We start from the raw sequence: 17,246 nt of genomic DNA, 5'->3' as shown, positions 1-17,246 counted from the left end.
CAGAGACCCATAGAGACTCATAGACCCATAGAGACTTAGAGACCCATAGAGCCTCACAGAGACTCAGCGACTCATAGAGACTCAAAGAGACTCAGAGCCACATAGAGACATACAGAGACTCAGAGACCCATAGCGACGGAGAGACTCAGATACCCATAGAGACTCACATAGACTCAGAGACCCATAGAGACTCAGATACCTATAGAGACTCACAGAGACTCAGAGATCCATAGAGACTCAGATACCTATAGAGACTCACATAGACTCAGAGACCCATAGAGACTCAGAGACCCATAGAGACTCAGATACCCATAGAGACTCACAGAGACTCAGAGACCATAGAAACTCACAGAGACTCAGAAACCCATAGAGACTCACAGAGACTCAGAGACCCATAGAGACTCACAGAGACTCAGAGACCCATAGCGACGGAGAGACTCAGATACCCATAAAGACTCATATAGACTCACAGACCCATAGAGACTCACAGAGACTCAAGACCCAGAGCCTCATGTAGACCCAGGTACAGAGAGACCCAAAGAGACCCATAGACACGCATAGACCCATAGACTAATAAAGACATCACAGCAATACACTCCCCTTGCTCCTGATGACGGTTATTTGCTGGCTTGACCACCTGAAAGCGAAATTGTCGTCGTAATCTCTGCCATAGACAACAGCAGCCGTCCGGTAGACGATATGTTGCCACCCTGTGGCAAATGTCGAGACCCACCCACTCACTCTACGGTCACGAAGTATCACAATGTACTGTATATTTCAGTGCTTCACCTGTGTTACCACTGTACGTAGTATGTCAACAGTGACACAAAACTACAACTCACCTGGCCGCATTCCACGGTGACCATTTCCGCCAAGTAACATCCGTATATCGGCAGGCCAACAACGTGAATCGTTTCTTGACGTGAAATTTGATTATAATAGGCGCTTTCTGAAGACCCACGCACGATCACCGCCTACGATGTTCGCCAACGAGTGGTGAGAGAGACAGACAGACTCAAACACTCGTTCATACTCACCGACATACAGTCCCCAGTCTAACACACAGACATCCATACTCAAAAACCACACTTCTTACACAGACGCTCTCAACCCCACACACACTCACCTACTCACTCACCCACTGTGAAATACACACACTCACCCACTCACTCGCCCACTCTCAAATACACACACTCCCCCACTCACTCAACCACTCTCAAATACACACACTCACCCACTCACTCACCCACCCCCAAATACACCCACTCACCCACTCACTCACCCACCCACAAATACTCACCCACTTTAAAATACAGACACACACTCACTCATATACCCCCAAATACACACACTCACCCACTCACTCACGCACCCCTAAATACACACACTCATCCACCCTCACATACACACACCCACCCCCAAATACACACAATCACCAACTTACTCACCCACTTTAAAATACAGACACCCACTCACTCAACTACCCCAAATACACACACTCACCCACTCACTCATCTACCCCACATACACACAAACACTCACTCACCCACCCCCAAATACACACACTCACCCACTCACTCACCCACCCTCACTTACACACACTCACCCACTCAATCTCTCACTCAAACAAACACGCACTGAATCCTACACACGCTCAAACACATACACACCGATCCACCCTCGTCCAGATCGAATCTCACGCACACACATTCATACTCACCCACACTCAATCACATCCGCACACACACAACACCCTCGCCCACCCAGTCTCACACAGACACTCAACATCTCACACACTCAAACACACCCCAGTCACGCAAATCCACACACACACACCGAACCGCTCTCTCATAATCCACACTGAACCTCTGTTACGTACTCGCACAGACGGTCAACACCGAGAGACGTGACGAGGAGCAGGAGAGCGTCATGACCCCGTGGACAGCGATGCCTCTTCTGCTTATACTTTTGGTGAGGGCCACCGCTCTTAACGGGCGCCACGGTGGCTAGGAGATGTTATCTACCTCGCCTCGTTTACAGGAGGTTTTGGGTTCGATCCCGACCTTGACAGTGCCTGCTGCTGTATATTTGTAGTTTGCGTGTCTCTCATCATCATCACCACGGTTGTTAGGAGATGTGAACTATCTCGCCTCGTATACAGGAGGTCGTGGTTTTGATCACGACCCTCACTACACCTTCTGTTGTATATTTGGAGTTTGTGTCTCTCTCTCTCCACCCGGGTGGTCGACTGGAATTTTCTCCAGGTTCTCTGTTTTTTCCTTTGCACATTTAGAATAAATAATCACACGTTTCGAGTATGTGGCTGCTGCTATACATTTGCACTCGATGATGATATCAGCCACTTAACCTAGCCACCGTAACTAAAGTATATGACGTGGCTTTGGAGACCGATGCGTGGCTGCCAATCTATCTGTCCCCCATTGGTTGCCCTTGCCGCTTGACTGTCTGAAGGCGTCTGCCTGTTTTAGACTTAAATTGTTTACAACGTTTACATAAACTGCGGTTAGATTGTTGTCCTTCCACCCAACCTCCGATTATTATGGTTTGCTACATACGATGCGAAAGACGTTCAATATGCATATATAGGTATAAAGCACGTATATAACAAACAAAACACTATGGTACCACAGTAACCCATGCCTTGTTATACACTCGACTAATTTGTTCGATAGATATATGCACCCACGACGGCAGCTTGGGGTGTCAAGATTGCTACGTGTTGCCTCCTAGCAGACCAGAGTGCCAAAGCAAACACACACACTGGCGCGTGTTACCTTGTGTAGACGAGTGGCAATGTTGGTTGGATATATAACACACTCTCGATTATCCGCTGTGCAGTTGATCTGATTTGCCGATTAACCACAAACCTGAGATTTTGCCGTGAATTAATAACTCATGGGGTTTTCCCTTAAGGCTTAATACAGGGTTAGATCGTGTAAATATATGTGTCGTTAAACCCACCACCACCCGACACAACCAACTTGTAAGGTTGGTCACGTAAATAGAACGGGCCAATTTGTTACTAGTGAAGTATTGGAAAATGACGGCAGGAAACTCCTTGACGGGAACACACTTCTTTTATTAAATCTTGACTTGTAACGATACAACGCGTGGCCTCTCTTCTTCACAATGCGGTCACCATACAACGGTACAACTCGTGACCTCTTCTCTCCGCCTTACGCTTCTCTTGACTCTCTTAGATTCTGTGCTGCTGGCTCTCTGTGCCTCGTGTAGACTCCGCGCCTCGGCTACACTCTTCTCTCGTCTCGTGTAGACTCCGCGCCTCGTGTAGACTTTGCATCTCTCTCTCTGGCTACACCGTATGTATACTCGGCTCGTGTAGACCTTTCTCTCTCTCTGGCTACACCGTATGCATACTCGGCTCGTGTAGACCTTTCTCTCTCTCTGGCTACACACTATACATCACTCAGCTCGCGTAGACCGTTCTCTCTCTCTGGCTACACACTATACATTACTCAGCTCGTGTAGACCGTTCTCTCTCTCTGGCTACACACTATACAGTACTCAGCTCGTGTAGACCGTTCTATCTCTCTGGCTACACACTTATACCTTACTCTCCTCTACTCTCCATTACTCTCCTCTCCGGGCTCTATCTCTGCACCTTCGTCTTCATTCTTAGATGGTTCCACTTCTGCCCCCTGCTCCTCTGTGCATCACCTTATATACCTCTTCTTCCCGGGAGACGGAGCGGATGCGGACCTCAACGTCGGCACCGCTCCTCAGTTACCCAATCCCCACGCGCTATCTCTACGATCCGGTTCCGCTCAGCGCGTGTTTCCACTCCCCGACCAATCACACCGCGCTGCTACCCGATCACTCCCTCTGGGCGCGTCACCGGCACACAGCCAATCAGCAGCACTACCCCCACCCGCGCACTGACGCCTGCTCCTCCCCGTCAGCGCGCGTCACCACACACACACCCGTACATACGCGCTGGCACACGACGTATACACCCAGCGCGTATCACCACTACATCACCCCCTCCCACATAGCTCGCAGCCGGCCCGGCTGCTAACAACAACCAACCGCGACGATAAAACGACAACCAACAAAAAAAAACCCGTAACCCCCCGAGTGTGCCCCGTAACATAACAACAACAACAACAAGAATAACTATGTACAGATTGACAATGAACACGAAAAGTCAACAATAACACGATACGAGCAAATTCCAAAAAACGAACGCGCCCCACGTCCCTGCGACTACACGCAGTGACGAGGCGCTCCAACTGCCCCGACTCCTCACGAGGCAGGTCATGCAAAGTAGCACGACCTGGCGCGAGTCCGTCTGGCTGGTCCGTCGTATGGGGTGGGACACTGACGACCGTCCGGCGGTTCCGGCTGCTCCAGACGGCGCGGAACGGGCCTGAAAGGGCCGGCCCCGCCGCGGAGATCCGGCCGCCGGTGATCGGCAGCTGTCAGTTCCGAGACACCTGGGAGCAGATCAGGCGAAAATACGTGTGGATCAGGCAGAGACATTTCCCCCTCTGGGTCGCCGGTCACGTCACACGCCCGGCCATCACGACACAAGGGGAGGCCATATGGAGGCGAGAACGGTTTCAGTCGGGAGGGGTGAACGTACCAACGGCGCTTTCCCCACTTTATCTGAACGCACTGGGGCCGTGCAACGCGCACGACCTCCACGGGTCCCCTCCACGGTCTCAACAATTTAGGCGACGTAGCCAAGGGTGCCTGAGGGCAATGCAGCCAGGCCCTGTCACCTGGTTTCCATTCGTGCATGGACACCTTCCGTGCCCGCAACCGTTCATTAGCAATTTGGCGAGCCCGCGAATTAAGCCGTGCGGCCTCCCTCGCCTCTGTCAGCTTGTGAATATTAAACTTAATATGTTCTGCCAAATTAGAATTAGTTCGTGGAGCGGACAGGCCAAGTTGCGTTTCCATTGGCAGGTCAGCTTCCCGACCGTACATCAAATAGAATGGGGAAAACCCCGTAGCTGCATGGGGGGCCATTCTATACGCGGCAAGGACTCCCGGGACCTGCAGGTCCCAATCTACATGTGCCTCGCACACCTGCTGGCACAGCATGGAAGTCAAAGTTTTGTGGAGTCTCTCCACCATCCCGTCTGTCTGCGGGTGGTACGGGGAGGTACGCACCTTCTTGGTACCCAACAGATCGCACACCTCTTGCAACAATTTACTCGAAAATTTTTTACCTTGGTCGGTCAGCAGGCGTTCGGGAGCCCCCTTGTCCAGGACATAGCCCTGGACGAAGGCATCCGTCACAGCCGCTGCCGACTGGTTAGCGAGAGGCCACGCCATAGGCCATCGGGTAAAGTATTCGACCCCCACTAACAAATATTTATTCCCTCTCGGCGTGACTGGGAAGGGCCCCAAAATATCGAGTGCAACGAGCTCGTTGGTACGCGAGACCTGAATAGATTGCAGCGGTGGATTGGCTGCCACGGGCGGTGGTTTACGCCTGGCGCACTCAACGCACCCCTTCAGAATATGTACCACATCACTTCCCATTCCCGGCCAGTAATAGTCACGCTGAAGCAGGGCAAGCGTCTTGTTAACTCCCAAGTGCAAGAGGCGTTCGTGTGCCGCCAAGACAACCCTCCCCCTCACAGCGGAAGGCACCACGAGTGCGTTCCGCCGGGACAAACTGTCCCATCTCAATAACACGCCCTGCTCAAGTACATAGGAGCCGGTACGCTCCTGGTCCCCCTCGGGACCCCCAACCTTGCGGCGCAATGCTAGCAGCGAGCTGTCCGCCATCTGGAGGCGGCCCCATTCGCTGAGCGACAGCGAGAGCAGCGAGTCCCGACCCTGAGAGGCAGTGGAATCATCCACGATCGGTGCGCCCGCTGTCGCAGCCAGTGCCCCCATCTCCCCCGCAAGCGTCGGTTTACAGCGCGCCGATCCCGACAAACACGCGCATTCATCACAAGGCAACAACCGCGACAAGCAATCGGCATTTGTGTGTCGCAACCCCTTACGGTACGTAGTCGTAAACTGATAGTCCTGGAGGACTTCCAACCAACGCGACAACTGGCCCGAGGGCTGGGCGACCCTCAATGAATACTGTAGCGCCGCGTGGTCCGTTCGGACTGTAAAGTGACGACCATAAAGATATGGCCTAAACTGCTGCACAAAAAAAACAATGGCAAGCAGCTCGCGACGGGTGACACAGTAGCGCTGCTCCGCCGGAGACAACACCCTACTACCGTAGGCGACAACTCTTTCGACACCCCCAACGACTTGGGATAGCACCCCCCCAATGCCCGTGTTGCTAGCATCCGTGTCCAGCAAAAAGGGACTGGCAAAATCGGGATAACACAAGGGTGGGGCACCCACCAAGGCGTCCCGGAGGGAGCGAAACGCGGCCTCCTCCTCCGGTCCCCATTTGAACTTCACTCCCTTCGCCGTTAGAGCGTGCAAGGGTTTTGCAATAGTGGCGAAGTGCTCAACGAACCGCCGATAATAAGAAGCAAACCCGATGAAACTACGCACGTCGGAAACGGACATAGGTGTCGGCCAGGAACCGACACAATCCGTCTTCGCGGGATCGGTGGAGATCCCCGAAGAATCGACAATGTGACCCAAGTATCTAACCGACCTACGAAGGAGGTGACATTTGGCCGGTTTAAATTTCAACTTAGCCGATCGCATTCGCAAGAACACCCCTCTCAATCGCCGGAGGTGTTCTTCAAACGTTTTACTGAAAACAATGACATCGTCCATATGAATCAACCATGTATCCCACTGCAAGCCCGACAAAACCAGCTCCATAAGTCGCTGAAACGTCGCTGGAGAGGAGTGAAGTCCCATGGGTAACCGGTTAAACTGGAACAGCCCCCCTGGAGTCCGAAATGCTGTCTTAGGTTTCGACTCTTCGTCGAGCGGCAACTGCCAAAACCCCGATAACAAATCAAGAGTCGAAAAATATCGCGCACCAGACAATGCATCGAGGGACTCATCCATCCTGGGGAGCGGATACGCGTCAGCCACAGAGATCTTATTCAGGCGACGGAAATCAACGCAGAATCGCAGGGACCCGTCCTGCTTCTTAACCAGCACAATAGGCGCTCCCCACGGGCTAGAGGAGGGCGAAATAATATCGGCTTCTAGCATATCGTTAACAGCCGACTGAACATGTTCCTTCTCCACGGGACTCAGTCGGAAGGGATTTAGCCTGACCGGCGCCGCATCGCCCGTTTCAATGTGATGGTGCAACAAATCCGTGCACCCAATGTCATACTTATGTTTACTGAATACATCAGAGAATTCAATGAGCAACTCGCGCAGCGCACCCAACTGCGCCGCCGACAAATCGTCCGAGGCGGCACATAGCGAATGGACCCACTCAAGGTCTTCCTTTGGCTCAACGTTCCGCGCGGGGCTCGAGCCCACCTGCGCAACCAACCCATCATCCACAGGGACCTGCGCCGCGTGAGCCAGCACGGTGCCCTGCGGAATGACAGCTGGTCGCGACCCCGCGTTCAAAACCATCACAAACGGATCCCTGTCAGCCCGCACCAAAGTGTGAGCCACCGATAAATCAAGACCCCCGACAGCCTTGTTAGAAGGACCCAAAAGCATACTTTGTCCCGAAGCCTCCCTCACCCATGGTTTCCGCAACCGGAGGGGAATCAACATCTGTGAACCCGGGGGCACTTGCACTGTCTGCGTCGCCACCGCTTGTATCGTAGCGCACGCCGTCCGAATGTCAGTAGGGCCCGTCAAAAATGAAATCCGGCGACCCGATGGCAGTTCAACGCATCGTTGATCGATAAGAATTTTAATAGGCATTTTAGCCAAAAAATCAGTGCCCAAAAGACACGGAACTGCCAAAGAAGACGAAACGAAAACGGGTCCCGACAATTTGATATCTCCAATGCAAATGGACGCCCTAACCTGACCGATAATGCCCAACGATCCCCCATTAGCGGCGTAAAATGGCACATCCACTGGAAGCAGCGGACGACATTGGACTGGAAGAATATTATAAATGAGGTCCGATATAATAGTTGCCGATGCCCCCGTGTCCACTAACACCCTAATCTAAACCCCATCAATAGATCCCGTAACAACGGACGAACCCGCCGAAGCAGCCACAATTCTATGCCCCAATTCCGCCCATTCAATGTCTCCCTGGTCCCGGCCGAACCCCCCTCGCCGAACCGAATCCCCGAACCTTAACCGGCCCTCCTCCGCCGCAACGCGGCGTCCCATGTGTGCCGAATAAACAGGCCGAGCGTGTGAGGTGCCGCGACTTGCCGGGGATTGTAGAGATGACTTGGGCTCTCGGTCGTCGTCCAGCCGAGCTCCCATGGCGCGCTGCCGCGGAGCGCGGCACCCGGACGCCACGTGGCCCCGGAGGCCGCAGTTATAGCACGTGACGAGGGTCGGAGTAGATCTTGGTTGCTCCGACTTTCGGCCCGATCGCAGAGGCGACTGGGCCCCCGGCCTCCAGTCCCCTGGTCATCCCGTGGCGAACGCCTCCTCTCGTGGGCTGACGACTTGGGGTTCGGCGACCACCAAACCCGGGGCTGCAACGACAGCAGCGTTGCAACCAACGCCTTGCTTCCGTTGTAGGGCCTCGTGCGCTTGAATACTCGTGGCGACTCTCAAAGAAGAAATATCAATCTCGTCAGCTGTGTTGATAGGGACCCCCAGGTCCTGCGCCAACTTGAGCAGCTGCTCCAAAACCATCGCATCTTGGCCCTCCTCGTCCATCCGAGGGAACGCAGCATCAGCAAGAGCCAGCAACGCCGTGCGATAGGCCAGCGCGGTCTTCGTGGCCGCTTTCCGTCTTGCGTAGAACTGATGGCGGCACGTAGAGAGAGGTCCGTAGACCCTGGCCAACAAACCCAGCGCATCCTTCAGCGTGGAGCGGTCCGACTTTCGTGCAGCCCTGAAGGCCGCGAGTGCATCGTCGTCCAGCATGGCGGGCAATGCCCGCAGCGCCGTAGCATCGGACCACGCTGACATCTCTTGATGCGCCAAAAACCTTAGCTGAAATTGGCCCCAGTCTCCGCCTTCCGCCTTGAAGGCTGACAACGTGGGCAGGCGCTGCTGAAAAATGAAGTCATCCGCCTCGTGGTTCCTCTCCGCCTCTCCGTCGGTGTGTAAGATGGCGGCTCCAGCAGCAGACGTAAAATGGCGGACCCCCTCGCGCGCTGATGACGTCGATGCGCGCGCTTGGGAACCCACCACCACGTGGCGCTCGCCGTTCCCGCCAAAAGTAGGCCCAGGCGCAATGGCGGGAATCCCCCATTCGTTTTGGCGGGAATCTGCGGGGCGACCTTGTAAAATGTCCCCCACCGTCCCCGCTCCTCCCGACGAGCTGATCTCCGCCAAGATGGACGCGGCGGCGAGCAGCAGCTCCGCCAGTCGGGAGTGCGCCTCACGAAGCCCGGCGTCGGTCCCCGGTCGCTCGGCCGGCGCCGTCGACGGATCCTGTAGCGTGGGCAAGTCCTCTTCCTCACCCCCCGCCACCAGCGGCCCCGAGTCGTCCAGGTTTTCCTCGCGGTCAATCCCGTGGGTCCTACGGGTCTTCCTTGTCTCCATGCTTGGAAGCCCGTTTCACTTCTGACGCCAGATGAAGTATTGGAAAATGACGGCAGGAAACTCCTTGACGGGAACACACTTCTTTTATTAAATCTTGACTTGTAACGATACAACGCGTGGCCTCTCTTCTTCACAATGCGGTCACCATACAACGGTACAACTCGTGACCTCTTCTCTCCGCCTTACGCTTCTCTTGACTCTCTTAGATTCTGTGCTGCTGGCTCTCTGTGCCTCGTGTAGACTCCGCGCCTCGGCTACACTCTTCTCTCGTCTCGTGTAGACTCCGCGCCTCGTGTAGACTTTGCATCTCTCTCTCTGGCTACACCGTATGCATACTCGGCTCGTGTAGACCTTTCTCTCTCTCTGGCTACACCATATGCATACTCGGCTCGTGTAGACCTTTCTCTCTCTCTGGCTACACACTATACATCACTCAGCTCGCGTAGACCGTTCTCTCTCTCTGGCTACACACTATACATTACTCAGCTCGTGTAGACCGTTCTCTCTCTCTGGCTACACACTATACAGTACTCAGCTCGTGTAGACCGTTCTCTCTCTCTGGCTACACACTTATACCTTACTCTCCTCTACTCTCCATTACTCTCCATTACTCTCCTCTCCGGGCTCTATCTCTGCACCTTCGTCTTCATTCTTAGATGGTTCCACTTCTGCCCCCTGCTCCTCTGTGCATCACCTTATATACCTCTTCTTCCCGGGAGACGGAGCGGATGCGGACCTCAACGTCGGCACCGCTCCTCAGTTACCCAATCCCCACGCGCTATCTCTACGATCCGGTTCCGCTCAGCGCGTGTTTCCACTCCCCGACCAATCACACCGCGCTGCTACCCGATCACTCCCTCTGGGCGCGTCACCGGCACACAGCCAATCAGCAGCACTACCCCCACCCGCGCACTGACGCCTGCTCCTCCCCGTCAGCGCGCGTCACCACACACACACCCGTACATACGCGCTGGCACACGACGTATACACCCAGCGCGTATCACCACTACACTAGTACGACACCACGGGTGTGTTGGAGAGCAAATCCAAAACATTTACAAACTCAGTACTAGTAATAGGTTTTTACCCTTTCAATTGGTACAAAAACTGACACCTTTATACAAGGCATCATGTTTGCAATAACCACAACACAAGCAGTCAAAATGCAAACAAAAAGAAACAACTCTGATGATGATAATATGCACTGTCCTTGAAGTTGATTGGTCCACACCCGAGACAGCTTTTCTTAGAGCCTAGTCTCCATTGGTGTTGGACCTGATGACGCCTTTTGGTGTTGGACCAGATGACGCCTTTTGGTTAGGAACCACTGGTGTAGTGTATAGTAGTGTGTGTGCTCCTAACCTGCCCTGATAATTATTTGGGCCACTGTGGGTCTTCATGGGTCTGGGTGTATGCGCGTCTGTCTGTATGTACGCACGTTTAACTTCTTTCACATAGTACGTAGCCAACCGTGCTAATGGGAGGTTCGTATATATTTTTTTAAAACAGTCGTAATCATCATCACAGAGGCTAACACAACAACATTGGTGTGGAAAACACGAGGTTATGAATGGCACGATACTCTGCCTCAAATTCTTAAGGAAACAGGCCTCATATCGCACATATCCATCTCACATCCGCCGTAACGCTCACTGGGTCGAAACCAGTCCAACCGACTTCTTTACACTTTACCACAAGCATGGGGTAAATGAGAATCTGGGTTTTCCCTAACCTTTATTTTTGTATCGCCGTCGACGGCGGTGTTATGTCCCTCCAGCGGTAAACGCATTCACCACCACGTTGCAGACGAACCGGGGTTCGATTTCCAGTGGCTGCCCCGATCGCGACTGCGTGTGTCACCAACCCTAATGTGTAATGGGCGTCCCGTGACGTCGTTCACAAGAGCAGGCCATTGTGTGCCAGCGTCACGGTCCGAATGTAGCCACAATTCGAAATTTACTTGCAAATGGAAGAAAAAAAAAAATTCTGGTGACACTGAGACACGAGGACCACGATGCAGTTCTTCGGAAACTGCTGATGGTATTTTATTTGCGTAATGTGCACAAGGCGGAGTGATTTTACACGCTTTCTTTTAACTCACTCTGTCTGTTGTTGTCGTTGTTGTATCCTCAAATCTTGCAACTCAATTTTAACCCACTTCCCAATGTGGTATCGACTGCAAACTTGGTATACTTTTGTCATTCTGATGACAATACTCTATTCTATCATAAAAATACGTATTTTTAAACATTATTTTGTATATGTTATGTTTCGGCTTGGGTCTAATTGTCCACGCTCAACTGACGTTGGCTGTAATTGGCCACGGTCCCTTACGTTATGGCAAGCTTCGGGGCCACTTCCTGGAGTCGTGGAGTTCTGCCAATACTAGTACATTTCATAAAAGCATGTTTTAAAATGTTTTTCAAAAATATTACTTATTTGTACACGTTTCTGTATTATTGTTTGAAAGCCCTGGGTAAGTGTTGGGTGAGATGTGTATGTATATGTGTATGCTGGTCTTTCGCACCACCGTACGTAGCCAACCATGCTAATATGTGGGTCTCTATAGGTCTCTATAGGTGTCCCTATGGGTTAGGGTGTCTGTAAGTCTGTGTATGTACGTATGTGGAGCTTCTTTTGTACCATACGTAGCCAACCGTCCTAGCCTGTGGTTATTTGTGGGCGATGGAGGGTGGGCAGTGGTGGTGATATTGATGGACTGACTGATGCTGTTCAATCAGTTGAGAGCCCAATTCTATTAATTCAAGCCTTCGATTAATTGACGTCGTCCTTGTGTTTAACTAAGCCAGAGGACGTGAGACGAGTCCCTTTTGCGAATTGTTAGACTCGGTAGGACGGATATAATGTTTGTTTTCTCTCTCAACCCTGTGTGAAACCAACCCTCGCACTTGGTGAATAGCCAGTACAGTATGGCTGCTGCCGCAATAACAACACAATATTGCACAATACCTCAACTTCCTTATTGGAGCCAGTTAAAGTGATCACAATGCTGTCGCAGAGGCAACATTGGGGTTAGTGTGGATAGGGGTTAGTGAGAGGGGGGTAGTTCTGAGTGGATATGTAAACATTTCCTTGATGTGGCACGAATTTTCCAGAAATATTTTCACCTCGTTTATGTGGTGGAACAGTCAATTCCACGCTCGCTCTATGCAACAATGCCTGGCCACGCTCATAGGCACACCAAAAAAACCTCTAAAAATGTTCCCCTTGTTATGAGCACTTTAACAATGCAGTCGATCATGAATTATTCGGTGCGCTATTATCCAACATTACCTGGCGAAACCGCTCCCAATGAAAGTAACGAGTCCGGCTATCGGCACCGCGGGTGTGACAAAAAAACGTAGCTATGCTTTATTTCCGTGTAAAATAGTATATACACTACATTATACACTACATACAACTTAAACAATGAAAATACTGCACGTATGAACATTACCACATGCACCAGCTCCCGTAGGCAGTCGCCAGGAGTCACCGCGTCCGCGGGCGTCGTTGCTGGAACCTGTGTGGAGATCACTCGCTCGCCATTATTTCCATTGTCGTCGATATGTGTCGGGACCGCGTCGATGCCCTCGACGGTCGCACACATAACACGTCCGGGGAGGAGTGGCGGCTCCGTAGTGGGCCCCCTGCCCACTCCCTCTCCCCCCATTACGCCGCTGTCCACCCTCTGCTTCTAGTCGGGCTACCCTTCCAGATAGCCCTCCTACCGTGGCGCGTAGGTCCCCCTTCTCGGACCGGATGGTCTCAACAGAGGATTGCAGCTTGGTCATATTTCTATTCGCTTCCTCGCGTATATCTCCTATGCCGGTCTGTATCCCGGCTACCCACCCTGGGGTTGTCTCGCGGGGCCTCGGGGTTTCCCTTGCTCGTCCCTTTGTTGGGATGGCGAGCTCCTCCTCCTCTTCCTCGTCTGAGAGTAGGCTCGCCACGGCGCACTCCCGTCCCCGCCCTCGAAGCTGCGTGCGCTCACCGGAGAGCTTCTCGCATTTACGCGCGCGCTCGACAAGGGTGTTGCAGGGGAGGCGTGCACTGTCTACATTTGGCCGCCACCACGGGATGCGTGCCAAATATCGCTGGCCCTTCCCGGCGGCGAGGCCCTTAATTAATTTTGCATCGTACTCCGGGTATGCGATCTGGGTCAGCGCGCGTAAGTCCTCGGTGTAATCTCGCAAATCCTCGCCGGGTTGGCGGCGGCGCACCTCTAAGGCCGCCTGCGCTTCCTCCTCATCATATGTGCCGAAGCGCAGTTTAAGCTGGCGCATTAATTCCCATCACTGAGTTTGTATGCTTGCGGGCAAAGCTTCCACAAAGTCGGCTGCCCGCCCATCCAAATGCATCTCCATCTGCTGCAACGCCTCCGCGTCTGTCCAGTCATTAACATTTTTAGCACCTCTGATGCTGCGGGCAAACGATTTCCATGACGGAATCCCCTTGCCCGTGAACGTGCATTTTATTTTAGCCTGGGTTGGGGCGCCTCTCTCCCTTGGAGGTGCGGGGGATCGTACCACCTCTGACAGCAAATTGTCGGGGTCGCTGGCCCCCGAGATCTCTCCCTGCTGTGTTCTGACTGCAGGGGTCCCACTGCTTCCCGACCCCTCGCTATTGTGCGGACCGCCGCTGCCGCCACTGGGCTCATCGCTCACGGGGCAGGTGCTGTCGCCTGACGGTTCCCCTCCCTGGGTCGCCCCACCTCGGGTCCGCGAGAGAGGCATGGCTCGTCGCCGGCTCCCGTACGTCTGTTAACACGGCGTTGCCTCTCCTTCCATCAAACGCGACACCTCCCATCCCCCAGCCCCGCGCAGCACTCACACACTGTGAGCATACGTGCACACAGCACCGCGCGCGTTCCCACTCTCGTCGAAACCACACGAGGCTACAATTAGTTATTAATGATTTATTATCGGCCGACTGCGATTCGCTTTTAAGTCAGTAAGGATCGACAAGGCAGGCCTACACTATCGCCCGAGGGTCTGTACCTGATTTATCTAGTTTGATGGACTCTAAGCGGTGTGGGTTTCCCTAGACTCAATCCCAACACTCTCTCTCCAGTTACTCACAGTTAGACGCTCCTGTCGGCTTGTCCTCGCAGCACGTCGACACGTCGCACGGACATTCGAGTGGCTGGACTCGGGAGTTGACGGCCCGGGAGCTGACTTGAGAAGAACCCCTCTATGCTTCCCTCACCCCTCTCTTTATCCTCCTCACCTCACAGGGGGTCCCGCTCCGCTGGCCAATTAAAGTGCTTCACCTGTCCCCTGGCTGGCTTCGGGCGGTTCGAATCTGGTTAGCGCGACGGATTACGTCGTCTCATCGATCAGTGGGCGCAGCCCCATTTTCCCGCTGTCCGTTTGTGGATTGCGGACCCCTGCCTGCCTTGTCGATACGTGTGTGTGGGGGTGCGTTTCAACCGTGGTGGCTGGACAGCCCTCGCCGTGACCATACAATCTCAACCCGGGGCACAGTGCCACGGTGCGAACCAGCATCGGGGGAGGTCGCCCAATTCCCTGGCCACAGGAAACCGTGAAGATTATCCCTATGAGGGCTTTCGGGTAAAAACCTGCCGGCCAGGAGACCTCCCCTCGGAGCTCTAGGTGGGAAAATGTGTGAGGGTGTGTTTATGTGGGGGGCGGTGAGGGGGAAGCGGGGTCGGCCCCTTCGCTTGGTGGTGGCGAGGTCGTAGATGGGGCGCCCGCTGAGCGGCTTCGCGGCGGCGGCATCACAAATACAGTAACGTTTTAAAGTAGGATGTTTATTTAATTAGCAGGTTTATATTAAGAGGTTAAATTTCCCACACTAACAGCCACCTCGCTCGCTGAGCTCGACGTTGCTGCTCTGCGATCTTCCATTAACATGCTAATCTCTCACAGCAACATAGCCACCTCCGTGCCCTGAGTCGTGGAAGTCGCTCTCCGATCTTACATTAACATGCTAATCTCTCACAGTAACATAGCCATCTCCGCGCCCTCGTGGAGGCCGCTCTCCGATCTTACATTAACATGCTAATTTCTCACATTGACATCACTAGCCCTGCCCACTTCGTTTATGACCCTTGGGCTACACCCAAACAACGATGTTTCGATCGCAACACATCGAAACGTCGTTGTTTCTGTTTTATTTATTTTTTTATTTTTTTATTTTATCTATCTACGTGACTTTACTGAAATAACCAAAGAATATAAATGTAAAGCACTATAAAAATAGGCGCAATACCTGAAAATATAGCATCATGAAGAATGTGCAAATAAAAAATTATTTGGTGATTATTTGGCGTTTTTGAAAATCTGGCACCCCCTTTCTCCCCGAAGCCCCTGGATAATCGAAGATTTACCGTAGCTATTATTTTAACCTCTCACAAAGTGCTGGGTTGGGTCAACCTCTGATTTGGAATTGAACTTGCAAATTGGAAAATTGGTCCATCTAATGCCATCAGAATGTGACATTTTCCAACATACAAGGTGTGTGTGTCTGAAGACAATTCTCTGACCATTTTACCCGTGTTATTGAACACCAGGTATGGATTCGGGACAAAATACCAATGCGAACAAACGCGTCACGAAAACAACAGCGGCACAGCCTTTTTGAAAGCACCGGGACTGTCGCAGATACCATAATCGCGACGTTTGGCGACGTCACCCTGAATCACTCCATTCTGTGTGAATTTTCTCTGCAGGTGTGTTGTGCACTGCAGGAGCAGTCTGCCGCCAAGGAGTGTGGAGATGGATTCTACAAAACACAAGAAGGAGTTTGCTGCCGGTTGTGCCCTGCAGGTAAAAGGAACACAAAGGCACGGAGACTCCCAACGACAAAGTGTAGTACCCGGGTGCTTCCTGTCCCCACCAAGTCACAGGCACTACTCCTGTAGAAAGGAACCCAACTGGGCCTTGCTTTTACTCCGTGACCTCATCATTTTCAGGCTACAAAAAGTGATTCGATACTGAAGAAATTAGTTTTTAGTCAAGCAACTGTACTCTGAACAGAACTTAACACTGGATGATTGTCAGTGCAGAGCGCGTCTCTCTGAACCAACGTGTGGTCGCTGTGTGTTTGTAACAACTCCATTGCTTGCTTGCACTTCGTTGTCCTTCAGGGACGTTCAAGGTGAAGGACTGCATGGCTGATGGCAGGAAGGCTTTGTGTGACCTGTGCCCTAAGGACACTTTTAATGACAGAGTCAACCAGGAGGAGGAGTGCTCGTGGTGCAGCAGCTGTGGTTCAGGTAAGTGGCAGCACAGCAAGTAGGTTGCTGTCATATCTGCAATGTGTGTGACACTCATCTTTTATATGCATGATGGGTGTTCCTCTGGATACTCCCATTTTAACTGGCATGGAGAAAAGACAAAACTTGACGAGCAACTGACCAAAAGGTTATAAAAGAGAGACAAACCCACCTTGAACTAAATATTCCAATTGCCCAAATCATGATCTTGTCAAGAGACAACGAATGCCTGGGAACTCTCACACGCCACTGAAGATGACATCACCGAACCACATCTTAACTCCCATTAGTAGACTCCTTTATTCATGCCAGGGTTAGGCAATTGTATCCTAACAGACAAGTGGAAATTAAACTTGAAATGTGTAATTCTCAGAGCTCGAACTTTCCCAAATTAATTGAAAAATCTATTATAACACGATAGTTTTTTGGT

The 17,246-nt window shown here is 52.4% G+C and overlaps 1 protein-coding gene across 4 annotated transcripts in view; it reads left to right on the top strand.

Annotated features, from left to right (window-relative positions):
- Positions 1-725: 725 nt before the first annotated feature.
- LOC144733022 (uncharacterized) overlaps positions 726-17,246 on the top strand; it is a 43,304-nt gene continuing 26,783 nt past the window's right edge. For 2 of the 4 annotated variants that reach the window (XM_078614741.1, XM_078614740.1), the window contains exons 1-4: positions 727-996; positions 1,888-1,971; positions 16,271-16,367; positions 16,688-16,816. In XM_078614741.1, coding sequence (XP_078470867.1) covers positions 1,930-1,971; positions 16,271-16,367; positions 16,688-16,816 — 268 coding nt within the window. In that variant the 5' untranslated portion in view covers positions 727-996; positions 1,888-1,929. Of the gene's footprint in view, positions 997-1,887; positions 1,972-8,478; positions 14,331-16,270; positions 16,368-16,687; positions 16,817-17,246 lie in introns of those variants that run through there. The other 2 variants (XM_078614743.1, XM_078614742.1) reach the window with 2 other exon arrangements.

The sequence above is a fragment of the Lampetra planeri genome, chromosome 45 (assembly GCF_965212315.1).
Source record: "Lampetra planeri chromosome 45, kcLamPlan1.2.h2, whole genome shotgun sequence".
NCBI classification, from domain to species: Eukaryota; Metazoa; Chordata; class Hyperoartia; order Petromyzontiformes; family Petromyzontidae; genus Lampetra; species Lampetra planeri.
The sequence above is the reverse complement of the archived record's forward strand: the minus strand, read 5'-3'. Positions and strand labels throughout refer to the sequence as shown.